The 13,268-nt window shown below is 41.5% G+C and overlaps 3 protein-coding genes and 1 pseudogene across 3 annotated transcripts in view; 1 reads left to right on the top strand and 3 right to left on the bottom strand.

The window, feature by feature from the left end:
- Positions 1-13,268, top strand: part of cdh23 (cadherin-related 23) — a 303,992-nt gene that overhangs the window by 132,040 nt on the left and 158,684 nt on the right. The gene's annotated exons all lie outside the window — the stretch shown is intronic.
- Positions 1,499-3,140, bottom strand: LOC140351430 (tripartite motif-containing protein 16-like; annotated as a pseudogene).
- Positions 4,612-6,730, bottom strand: LOC140351571 (tripartite motif-containing protein 16-like). The gene has a single exon (XM_072437449.1). It carries the CDS (start codon positions 6,723-6,725, stop codon positions 5,094-5,096), a length of 1,632 nt encoding a protein of 543 aa, XP_072293550.1. The 5' UTR covers positions 6,726-6,730; the 3' UTR covers positions 4,612-5,093.
- On the bottom strand, positions 9,714-11,356 carry LOC140351429 (tripartite motif-containing protein 16-like). The gene has a single exon (XM_072437268.1). It carries the CDS (start codon positions 11,343-11,345, stop codon positions 9,714-9,716), a length of 1,632 nt encoding a protein of 543 aa, XP_072293369.1. The 5' UTR covers positions 11,346-11,356.

The raw sequence follows: 13,268 nt of genomic DNA, 5'->3' as shown, positions 1-13,268 counted from the left end.
TGACCTCCAAAATCACCAACAGTGAATAGTTTTAGCTACATGTAAACATTGTATGTCAATCATAAAGCGTTCTGTGATACATAATAGGTTTTAACAGGATATTAGGAATAGGGAAATTAGGAAATATTTTTAAATTAATGTTGAATTCTGTCAACTGGACAAAAGTTTGTAGAGTTGATACTTTTTGCCACTAATCCAAGCAGCTTCTTCAGTTCTGACAAGGTTCTGGTCAGTCACTTAAATATCTGTCCGAGGGGAGGAGCTACAACTACATTAACACTAACGCTAAACTAACCTAAGCAATTTTTTTTCAATTTATTTTTCTCTTTTTCATTTTTAACATTTTCAAAACAAACGTATAAAACATATAACATATATAACATGACCAAAGCAATAGACACATAAAAGAACAGTGTAGTACAGGACATACACAGAAATGAAATAACGACACATTAAAAAACAAATAGTGGTCCCACCTCGTCCAAAGTCTGTTAAATTGGTCCAGTTTCAAATTGAGTCCAGTTTGCATAATTCAACCTTTATTCAAGACCCCAGCTATTTCTATAAACTGTATGAAGGAAAGCCTAATTCTCACAAGGAGCCTTCAGACCTACTTTAGACCATGTTTTATTATTGTTGGGTTCAGAATGCATCGCAGTATTTAAACTCCTGTGTTCATTTGAGATTTGAGCTGATAAAATGAATGTAACTGATGTGATGTTGTGAATGACGTGGTTAATATAAATGGTGATGTTCAATATAGGACATTTATTTCTGGATATTTCTTATTACAAAACATATGATTGGTAAAGGAAAACTCACTTCTTCCATCTAAGTAAATACGTGAACTGATATGCAGCTAAATTAACTTAATAAAACATGAGTTGTATTTGTTTTCATTAAATAGTGACACAATCATTTATTTGAGACCGTTTTTTTATTTATTTTTACCCGGACACACTGAAAAAAATAAATGTTGAATTGCATGTACAAAGGATTACTCTGGTTAAACATTTCATATATGTATTTCAAGAAAAGATCATTAGCTGTGATTATAGTTATCATGATTATGAGGCCGCACCCTTTTCCCTCCACCTTCTGTTTTGGCCACAGATTTACAGCAGTGATCTGAGCAGCAATGACTGATTCAAAATACTGAACATACACTTTTATTCAGTCTAGTTCTGATTGTGAATGCCTGAGAATGCTCCAATTCTTTAATCCTCCTCAGGTGAGCCAAGTCTGAGGAACTGTCAAAACACACATATATTTCTCCTGATGATTATTATGATGATTGCATCGATTATTTCTTAGCCATAACGTTCTACTAATATTACAGATCACAAACAGGTCAATTCATAAAAAAAACAACTGCAACTGAGTTTATGTTACTTTCTCTATGTCTTGAAGTCTACCTAAAACCTAAGCAGAGACATTTTGCCTAAATCTCTGAATAAAACCCCACTGCCCACAGACCTCAAACTTCAACAAAAACCCTTTATTTTTTGGGGGGGAATTTGTGGAAAGTAACAGTGTCTCTAGTACTTAAACAGACTCCAGCAAACAGAGGCTGAGTGAAGTTGGTCTGGACTTTGTGGAGGAGAGTCATGCTCTGACCCTTAACACTGTAAAAGGACAGAGCCCCTGCGCTGTGGTCCAGGTAAACCCCGATTCTGGAGGAAAATGGACCTGAGACCTGTGTCATAACTGCATTGAAAAAAAAAAGTATTTGCTGTCCTGGCAGCGTAAAGCCCATGATTTATCATTGTTTCCAAATACACGTTCATTCATGCTTCCGTCTCTCTTAATATCTCTGTATGACACTGCAATACGAACCCCAACACTCCCACTCCACTCCACCTCCCAGTAACATCGTCCCGTCAGGCTCTCTCTGCTCATGACCTGGGACCAAAGGATGAATCTGTCTGGATGATCAGAATAACTCTGCTCTTTGTCCATACTTCTCACTCTTCTGTTTTCATCAGACAAAGATAGATATTTATGTGCTGTGTTTGGGTCCAGTGTAATGTCACGAGCATATCTGATGAAGTCCTCCCTGGTGCTCGGCTCAGGTTCAGGCAGTTTAAACTCTCTTAAAGTGAGCTGCAGTTTGTCCCTGAGCACTGACACAGCTCTGGTCATGTCCTCAAAGTCAACCCTTAGATCCTGGGTGTTGATCCTGGACGCTGTATCCTTTGTGTCTGTGGACAGCAGGGGGCACTTCATTATAAACTGGTTATGATCCGGAGTGAGGCACAGTGTGTCCAGCTCAGAGATGGTCCTCTTCAGGTCACAGATGTCTTGCTGCAGTTGATTTTGGAGTTCTTGGACTTGACTCAGTTTGGTCTCGTGCTCAGACTGGATCTGCTTCTCCACTTCAGAGCGTCTTTTTTCCAGCAGAAGGACCATCTGAGTGAACATGTCTCCACTTTGCTTCAGTGCTGTCTGGGAAGTGTGGATGCTGTCCTTGGCCTCCTGTTGGAGCTTCTTCATGTCTGTCTCTTTGTTCTGGAGACTCTGGAGCATCAGGGTCTTCTTGGTCTGCACATGTGCCTGCCTCTGGGCCCTCTCTGCTGCAGAGGACACGGTGTCGTGGCCCTTGTGTTCGTCCACAGAGCAGAGGTAGCAGATTATCTGCTGATCTTTGCGGCAGAACAGTTTCTTAACTTCATTGTGTTGAGAGCAAAGGTTTTCCTGGAGTTTGTCAAAAGGCGCCACCAGCTGGTGTTTCTGTAGCACTGCCACATCACGGTGAGGCTGGAGGTGACTCTCACAGTAAGAGACCAGACACTGCAGACAGGAGCTGACTGCCTTCAGCTTCCTCCCAGTGCACACATCACAGCTCACATCTCCAGGAGTGGCGTAGCAGTGGTCAGCAGGGGGCGCTGCGAGCCCTGTCTTCTTTAGCTCCTCCACTAGATTAGCTAACACTGTGCTCGTGACCAGGACAGGCCTGGGCACGAAGTTCTCTCTACATTGAGGACAGCTGTACCTTAGTTTTTGGTGCCAGGTGGTTTGGATACAGTCTCTGCAGTAGCTGTGTCCACAAGGGAGAGTCACTGGATCCTTCAGCAGATCCAAACAGATCGCACAAGTTATAGTTTCCTGGTTTATAGCTCCCTGCGCCATGTCTCTGCTCGGTGAGAGTGACCGAGAGTGTTAGTTTCACTTTAGCCTGTGTGTAGTCTGGAGACAGGCCCCTCCCCCTGTGCTGAACTGGTCTAAACATGACTTCTATACTTTAGTTCTCTGTTTGTTTGGGAGGGGACATGTGTTTTATGCACTGTAAATGTTTTGAGCTGATGTGGGAGGGGCCTCGTTCAGTCTTGTAGCTTCTGTTTTGCAGTAAATGGCTGGGATAAGATTCACCTGTAGGAACTGTGCCTGTGGAGATTGTGCAGGGCCTGGGCACGTCTCATGCAGCAGAAGTCATGAATGAGAAGAGACTTATCTGATCATATTAAGTGAATAAGACCATAGCTTTATCCTAGACACTACGTTGTAAATGCAGTGCAGTTGTGACGCCGCGCTTTATACAGTAATAAAATGTGTTCTTGCTAAACATTTTAGATCATTTAAAGTTGTTGCTCTCCTGACTTCCAAAATCACCAACAGTGAATAGTTTTAGCTACATGTAAACATTGTATGTCAATCATAAAGCGTTCTGTGATACATAATAGGTTTTAACAGGATATTAGGAATAGGGAAATTAGGAAATCTTTTTAAATTAATGTTGAATTCTGTCAACTGGACAAAAGTTTGTAGAGTTGATACTTTTTGCCACTAATCCAAGCAGCTTCTTCAGTTCTGACAGGGTTCTGGTCAGTCACTTAAATATCTGTCCGAGGGGAGGAGCTACAACTACATTAACACTAACGCTAAACTAACCTAAGCTATTTTTTTTTTTTTTATGTATTTTTGTCTTTTTCTTTTTTAACATTTTCAAAACAAACGTATAAAACATATAACACATATAACATGACCAAAGCAACAGACACATAAAAGAACAGTGTAGTACAGGACATACACAGAAATGAAATCGCGACACATTAAAAAACAAATAGTGGTCCCACCTCGTCCAAAGTCTGTTAAATTGGTCCAGTTTCAAATTGAGTCCAGTTTGCATAATTCAACCTTTATTCAAGACCCCAGCTATTTCTATAAACTGTATGAAGGAAAGCCTAATTCTCACAAGGAGCCTTCAGACCTACTTTAGACCATGTTTTATTATTGTTGGGTTCAGAATGCATCGCAGTATTTAAACTCCTGTGTTCATTTGAGATTTGAGCTGATAAAATGAATGTAATTGATGTGATGTTGTGAATGACGTGGTTAATATAAATGGTGATGTTCAATATAGGACATTTATTTCTGGATATTTCTTATTAAAAAACACATGATTGGTAAAGGAAAACTCACTCCTTCCATCTAAGTAAATATATGAACTGATATGCAGCTAAATTAACTTAATAAAACATGAGTTGTATTTGTTTTCATTAAATAGTGACACAATCATTTATTTGAGACAGTTTTTTTTATTTTTTTACCCGGACACACTGAAAAGAATAAATGTTGAATTGCATGTACAAAGGATTACTCTGGTTAAACATTTCATATATGTATTTCAAGAAAAGATCATTAGCTGTGATTATAGTTATCATGATTATGAGGCCGCACCCTTTTCCCTCCACCTTCTGTTTTGGCCACAGATTTACAGCAGTGATCTGAGCAGCAATGACTGATTCAAAATACTGAACATACACTTTTATTCAGTCTAGTTCTGATTGTGAATGCCTGAGAATGCTCCCATTCTTTAATCCTCCTCAGGTGAGCCAAGTCTGAGGAACTGTCAAAACACACATATATTTCTCCTGATGATTATTATGATGATTGCATTGATTATTTCTTAGCCATAACGTTCTACTAATATTACAGATCACAAACAGGTCAATTCATAAAAAAACAACTGCAACTGAGTTTATGTTACTTTCTCTATGTCTTGAAGTCTACCTAAAACCTAAGCAGAGACATTTTGCCTAAATCTCTGAATAAAACCCCACTGCCCACAGACCTCAAACTTCAACAAAAACCCTTTAATTTTTGGGGGGGAATTTGAGGAAAGTAACAGTGTCTCCAGGACCTAACCAGACTCCAGCAAACAGAGGCTGAGTGAAGTTGGTCTGGACTTTGTGGAGGAGAGTCATGCTCTGACCCTTAACACTGTAAAAGGACAGAGCCCCTGCGCTGTGGTCCAGGTAAACCCCGATTCTGGAGGAAAATGGACCTGAGACCTGTGTCTTAACTGCATTGGAAAAAAAAAAGTATTTGCTGTCCTGGCAGCGTAAAGCCCATGATTTATCATTGTTTCCAAATACACGTTCATTCACGCTTCCGTCTCTCTTAATATCTCTGTATGACACTGCAATACAAACCCCAACACTCCCACTCCACTCCACCTCCCAGTAACATCGTCCCGTCAGGCTCTCTCTGCTCATGACCTGGGACCAAAGGATGAATCTGTCTGGATGATCAGAATAACTCTGCTCTTTGTCCATACGTCTGACTGTTCTGTTTTCATCAGACAAAGATAGTTTTTTATGTGCTGTGTTTGGGTCCAGTGTAATGTCACGAGCATATCTGATGAAGTCCTCCCTGGTGCTCGGCTCAGGTTCAGGCAGTTTAAACTCTCTTAAAGTGAGCTGCAGTTTGTCCCTGAGCACTGACACAGCTCTGGTCATGTCCTCAAAGTCCACCCTTAGATCCTGGGTGTTGATCCTGGACGCTGTATCCTTTGTGTCTGTGGACAGTGGGGGGCACTTCATTATAAACTGGTTATGATCCGGAGTGAGGCACAGTGTGTCCAGCTCAGAGATGGTCCTCTTCAGGTCACAGATGTCTTGCTGCAGTTGATTTTGGAGTTCTTGGACTTGACTCAGTTTGGTCTCGTGCTCAGACTGGATCTGCTTCTCCACTTCAGAGCGTCTTTTCTCCAGCAGAAGGACCATCTGAGTGAACATGTCTCCACTTTGCTTCAGTGCTGTCTGGGAAGTGTGGATGCTGTCCTTGGCCTCCTGTTGGAGCTTCTTCATGTCTGTCTCTTTGTTCTGGAGACTCTGGAGCAGCAGGGTCTTCTTGGTCTGCACATGTGCCTGCCTCTGGGCCCTCTCTGCTGCAGAGGACACGGTGTCGTGGCCCTTGTGTTCGTCCACAGAGCAGAGGTAGCAGATTATCTGCTGATCTTTGCGGCAGAACAGTTTCTTAACTTCATTGTGTTGAGAGCAAAGGTTTTCCTGGAGTTGGTCAAAAGGCGCCACCAGCTGGTGTTTCTGTAGCACTGCCACATCACGGTGAGGCTGGAGGTGACTCTCACAGTAAGAGACCAGACACTGCAGACAGGAGCTGACTGCCTTCAGCTTCCTCCCAGTGCACACATCACAGCTCACATCTCCAGGAGTGGCGTAGCAGTGGTCAGCAGGGGGCGCTCTGAGCCCTGTCTTCTTTAGCTCCTCCACTAGATTAGCTAACACTGTGCTCGTGACCAGGACAGGCCTGGGCACGAAGTTCTCTCTACATTGAGGACAGCTGTACCTTAGTTTTTGGTGCCAGTTGGTTTGGATACAGTCTCTGCAGTAGCTGTGTCCACAAGGGAGAGTCACTGGATCCTTCAGCAGATCCAAACAGATCGCACAAGTTATAGTTTCCTGGTTTATAGCTCCCTGCGCCATGTCTCCACTCGGTTAAAGTGACTGTTAGTTTCACTTTAGCCTGTGTGTAGTCTGGAGACAGGCCCCTCCCCCTGTGCTGAACTGGTCTAAACATGACTTCTATACTTTAGTTCTCTGTTTATTTGGGAGGGAACCTGTGTTTTATGCACTGTAAATGTTTTGAGCTGATGTGGGAGGGGCCTCGTTCAGTCTTGTAGCTGCTGTTTTGCAGTAAATGGCTGGGATAAGATTCACCTGTAGGAACTGTGCCTGTGGAGATTGTGCAGGGCCTGGGCACGTCTCATGCAGCAGAAGTCATGAATGAGAAGAGACTTATCTGATCATATTAAGTGAATAAGACCATAGCTTTATCCTAGACACTACGTTGTAAATGCAGTGCAGTTGTGACGCCGCGCTTTATACAGTAATAAAATGTGTTCTTGCTAAACATTTTGGATCATTTAAAGTTGTTGCTCTTCTGACTTCCAAAATCACCAACAGTGAATAGTTTTAGCTACATGTAAACATTGTATGTCAATCATAAAGCGTTCTGTGATACATAATAGGTTTTAACAGGATATTAGGAATAGGGAAATTAGGAAATCTTTTTAAATTAATGTTGAATTCTGTCAACTGGACAAAAGTTTTTAGAGTTGATACTTTTTGCCACTAATCCAAGCAGCTTCTTCAGTTCTGACAGGGTTCTGGTCAGTCACTTAAAGGTCCCATAACATGCAAAATCGACTTTTCAGAGCTTTTAACCTTCTTACATTGCTATTTGTGCTTCATATATGTACCCAGAGTGTTTTTTTGATTGATTCCCGCAGTGTTTAGCTATATTACAGACTATCTCCTTTCCTCGAATCTCCAAACTGACGGGGGGTGTCTACAAGACCGCGTCATAACCACAGGCACGCGTCATCATCCCCCCTCCCCCCTCTCCGCCCGCCTCCCCCTCCCGCCTGCCGCCTCCCGCCCCCTCCCCACGGCTCCGCGCTGCTCGTGTCTCCCATTCAAGCCCCGGAGTTTTTCTGCTTCGATTTACGACGGAACACGGTTCAAAGAGGCCCAAAACATCATTAATGATATCGCACTCTTTACTATTATCACAATGGTGAAGGTTTATGTGGCAGTTGATGCAGCAACCGGGACAATAAACGGAGAGAAGTTCTATCTGATACCGAAAAACCAGGAAATAAGAGCGCGATGGACATAAGACTTTTATATATATAGATATATAGATATATAGATGTATAGATATATAGATATATCTGTTCTGCGCACCCTGTAGAATAAACACCAGATTTATTTAGTCTCAAAGTAGTGTTGATCTGAAGTTCTATCGTTTCTCACTCACTGGCGCCGAGCTGCGCATCGCGGAGCAGACAGCTGTGGGGGACACACTACGTCACGGGTGGCGGGGCACACACGCGCTCTGAGACAACGTCACGGGTTGGCGGGGGAGCCAGATCGCTCTTCGCAAGGGTGGGGGCGAATATCAAACCAAGCCGTTTGCATTTCCGGGTTGGTGAGGGGGTCCAAGGTCTGGGTGATATTTCTTAACTATTATGTTATGGGTGTTGCACAACCCTTATTATTATCAATTATACACTTAGGATAGACTACGAAACGTGAAAAAAAGCATGTTATGGAACCTTTAAATATCTGTCCGAGGGGAGGAGCTACAACTACATTACTAACCTAAGCTAAGGAGTATTTGTTATTTAACTACCCTATGGTGTGAACTGTCACCTGCATAATTGTTCATGGCCCTAATGAATGAATGAATTATACAACACATGACTTGATTACCTTTTTTCCATCTATTTTTCTCTTTTTCATTTTTAACATTTTCAAAACAAACGTATAAAACATATAACATATATAACATGACCAAAGCAATAGACACATAAAAGAACAGTGTAGTACAGGACATACACAGAAATGAAATCACGACACATTAAAAAACAAATAGCGGTCCCACCTCGTCCAAAGTCTGTTAAATTGGTCCAGTTTCAAATTGAGTCCAGTTTGCATAATTCAACCTTTATTCAAGACCCCAGCTATTTCTATAAACTGTATGAAGGAAAGCCTAATTCTCACAAGGAGCCTTCAGACCTACTTTAGACCATGTTTTATTATTGTTGGGTTCAGAATGCATCGCAGTATTTAAACTCCTGTGTTCATTTGAGATTTGAGCTGATAAAATGAATGTAATTGATGTGATAATGTGAATAATGTGGTTAATATAAATGGTGATGTTCAATATAGGGCATTTATTTCTGGATATTTCTTATTAAAAAACACATGATTGGTAAAGGAAAACTCACTTCTTCCATCTAAGTAAATATATGAACTGATATGCAGCTAAATTAACTTAATAAAACATGAATTGTATTTGTTTTCATTAAATAGTGACACAATCATTTATTTGAGACAGTTTTTTTTATTTTTTTTACCCAGACACACTGAAAAGAATAAATGTTGAATTGCATGTACAAAGGATTACTCTGGTTAAACATTTCATAATATATGTATTTCAAGAAAAGATCATTAGCTGTGATTATAGTTATCATGATTATGAGGCCGCACCCTTTTCCCTCCACCTTCTGTTTTGGCCACAGATTTACAGCAGTGATCTGAGCAGCAACGACTGATTCAAAATACTGAACATACACTTTTATTCAGTCTAGTTCTGATTGTGAATGCCTGAGAATGCTCCCATTCTTTAATCCTCCTCAGGTGAGCCAAGTCTGAGGAACTGTCAAAACACACATATATTTCTCCTGATGATTATTATGATGATTGCATCGATTATTTCTTAGCCATAACGTTCTACTAATATTACAGATCACAAACAGGTCAATTCATAAAAAAAACAACTGCAACTGAGTTTATGTTACTTTCTCTATGTCTTGAAGTCTACCTAAAACCTAAGCAGAGACATTTTGCCTAAATCTCTGAATAAAACCCCACTGCCCACAGACCTCAAACTTCAACAAAAACCCTTTATTTTTTGGGGGGGAATTTGTGGAAAGTAACAGTGTCTCTAGTACTTAAACAGACTCCAGCAAACAGAGGCTGAGTGAAGTTGGTCTGGACTTTGTGGAGGAGAGTCATGCTCTGACCCTTAACACTGTAAAAGGACAGAGCCCCTGCGCTGTGGTCCAGGTAAACCCCGATTCTGGAGGAAAATGGACCTGAGACCTGTGTCATAACTGCATTGAAAAAAAAAAAGTATTTGCTGTCCTGGCAGCGTAAAGCCCATGATTTATCATTGTTTCCAAATACACGTTCATTCATGCTTCCGTCTCTCTTAATATCTCTGTATGACACTGCAATACGAACCCCAACACTCCCACTCCACTCCACCTCCCAGTAACATCGTCCCGTCAGGCTCTCTCTGCTCATGACCTGGGACCAAAGGATGAATCTGTCTGGATGATCAGAATAACTCTGCTCTTTGTCCATACTTCTCACTCTTCTGTTTTCATCAGACAAAGATAGTTTTTTATGTGCTGTGTTTGGGTCCAGTGTAATGTCACGAGCATATCTGATGAAGTCCTCCCTGGTGCTCGGCTCAGGTTCAGGCAGTTTAAACTCTCTTAAAGTGAGCTGCAGTTTGTCCCTGAGCACTGACACAGCTCTGGTCATGTCCTCAAAGTCAACCCTTAGATCCTGGGTGTTGATCCTGGACGCTGTATCCTTTGTGTCTGTGGACAGCAGGGGGCACTTCATTATAAACTGGTTATGATCCGGAGTGAGGCACAGTGTGTCCAGCTCAGAGATGGTCCTCTTCAGGTCACAGATGTCTTGCTGCAGTTGATTTTGGAGTTCTTGGACTTGACTCAGTTTGGTCTCGTGCTCAGACTGGATCTGCTTCTCCACTTCAGAGCGTCTTTTTTCCAGCAGAAGGACCATCTGAGTGAACATGTCTCCACTTTGCTTCAGTGCTGTCTGGGAAGTGTGGATGCTGTCCTTGGCCTCCTGTTGGAGCTTCTTCATGTCTGTCTCTTTGTTCTGGAGACTCTGGAGCATCAGGGTCTTCTTGGTCTGCACATGTGCCTGCCTCTGGGCCCTCTCTGCTGCAGAGGACACGGTGTCGTGGCCCTTGTGTTCGTCCACAGAGCAGAGGTAGCAGATTATCTGCTGATCTTTGCGGCAGAACAGTTTCTTAACTTCATTGTGTTGAGAGCAAAGGTTTTCCTGGAGTTTGTCAAAAGGCGCCACCAGCTGGTGTTTCTGTAGCACTGCCACATCACGGTGAGGCTGGAGGTGACTCTCACAGTAAGAGACCAGACACTGCAGACAGGAGCTGACTGCCTTCAGCTTCCTCCCAGTGCACACATCACAGCTCACATCTCCAGGAGTGGCGTAGCAGTGGTCAGCAGGGGGCGCTGCGAGCCCTGTCTTCTTTAGCTCCTCCACTAGATTAGCTAACACTGTGCTCGTGACCAGGACAGGCCTGGGCACGAAGTTCTCTCTACATTGAGGACAGCTGTACCTTAGTTTTTGGTGCCAGGTGGTTTGGATACAGTCTCTGCAGTAGCTGTGTCCACAAGGGAGAGTCACTGGATCCTTCAGCAGATCCAAACAGATCGCACAAGTTATAGTTTCCTGGTTTATAGCTCCCTGCGCCATGTCTCTGCTCGGTGAGAGTGACCGAGAGTGTTAGTTTCACTTTAGCCTGTGTGTAGTCTGGAGACAGGCCCCTCCCCCTGTGCTGAACTGGTCTAAACATGACTTCTATACTTTAGTTCTCTGTTTGTTTGGGAGGGGACATGTGTTTTATGCACTGTAAATGTTTTGAGCTGATGTGGGAGGGGCCTCGTTCAGTCTTGTAGCTTCTGTTTTGCAGTAAATGGCTGGGATAAGATTCACCTGTAGGAACTGTGCCTGTGGAGATTGTGCAGGGCCTGGGCACGTCTCATGCAGAAGAAGTCATGAATGAGAAGAGACTTATCTGATCATATTAAGTGAATAAGACCATAGCTTTATCCTAGACACTACGTTGTAAATGCAGTGCAGTTGTGACGCCGCGCTTTATACAGTAATAAAATGTGTTCTTGCTAAACATTTTAGATCATTTAAAGTTGTTGCTCTCCTGACTTCCAAAATCACCAACAGTGAATAGTTTTAGCTACATGTAAACATTGTATGTCAATCATAAAGCGTTCTGTGATACATAATAGGTTTTAACAGGATATTAGGAATAGGGAAATTAGGAAATCTTTTTAAATTAATGTTGAATTCTGTCAACTGGACAAAAGTTTGTAGAGTTGATACTTTTTGCCACTAATCCAAGCAGCTTCTTCAGTTCTGACAGGGTTCTGGTCAGTCACTTAAATATCTGTCCGAGGGGAGGAGCTACAACTACATTAACACTAACGCTAAACTAACCTAAGCTATTTTTTTTTTTTTTATGTATTTTTGTCTTTTTCTTTTTTAACATTTTCAAAACAAACGTATAAAACATATAACACATATAACATGACCAAAGCAACAGACACATAAAAGAACAGTGTAGTACAGGACATACACAGAAATGAAATCGCGACACATTAAAAAACAAATAGTGGTCCCACCTCGTCCAAAGTCTGTTAAATTGGTCCAGTTTCAAATTGAGTCCAGTTTGCATAATTCAACCTTTATTCAAGACCCCAGCTATTTCTATAAACTGTATGAAGGAAAGCCTAATTCTCACAAGGAGCCTTCAGACCTACTTTAGACCATGTTTTATTATTGTTGGGTTCAGAATGCATCGCAGTATTTAAACTCCTGTGTTCATTTGAGATTTGAGCTGATAAAATGAATGTAACTGATGTGATGTTGTGAATGACGTGGTTAATATAAATGGTGATGTTCAATATAGGACATTTATTTCTGGATATTTCTTATTAAAAAACACATGATTGGTAAAGGAAAACTCACTCCTTCCATCTAAGTAAATATATGAACTGATATGCAGCTAAATTAACTTAATAAAACATGAGTTGTATTTGTTTTCATTAAATAGTGACACAATCATTTATTTGAGACAGTTTTTTTTATTTTTTTACCCGGACACACTGAAAAGAATAAATGTTGAATTGCATGTACAAAGGATTACTCTGGTTAAACATTTCATATATGTATTTCAAGAAAAGATCATTAGCTGTGATTATAGTTATCATGATTATGAGGCCGCACCCTTTTCCCTCCACCTTCTGTTTTGGCCACAGATTTACAGCAGTGATCTGAGCAGCAACGACTGATTCAAAATACTGAACATACACTTTTATTCAGTCTAGTTCTGATTGTGAATGCCTGAGAATGCTCCCATTCTTTAATCCTCCTCAGGTGAGCCAAGTCTGAGGAACTGTCAAAACACACATATATTTCTCCTGATGATTATTATGATGATTGCATTGATTATTTCTTAGCCATAACGTTCTACTAATATTACAGATCACAAACAGGTCAATTCATAAAAAACAACTGCAACTGAGTTTTTGTTACTTTCTCTATGTCTTGAAGTCTACCTAAAACCTAAGCAGAGACATTTTGCCTAAATCTCTGAATAAA

Source organism: Eucyclogobius newberryi, unplaced genomic scaffold, assembly GCF_026437365.1.
Source record: "Eucyclogobius newberryi isolate DKJ021-1_F unplaced genomic scaffold, fEucNew1.0.hap1 SCAF_8, whole genome shotgun sequence".
Taxonomy (NCBI): Eukaryota; Metazoa; Chordata; class Actinopteri; order Gobiiformes; family Gobiidae; genus Eucyclogobius; species Eucyclogobius newberryi.
Note: the sequence above shows the minus strand (reverse complement) of the source record. Positions and strands in the feature narration are given on the sequence as shown.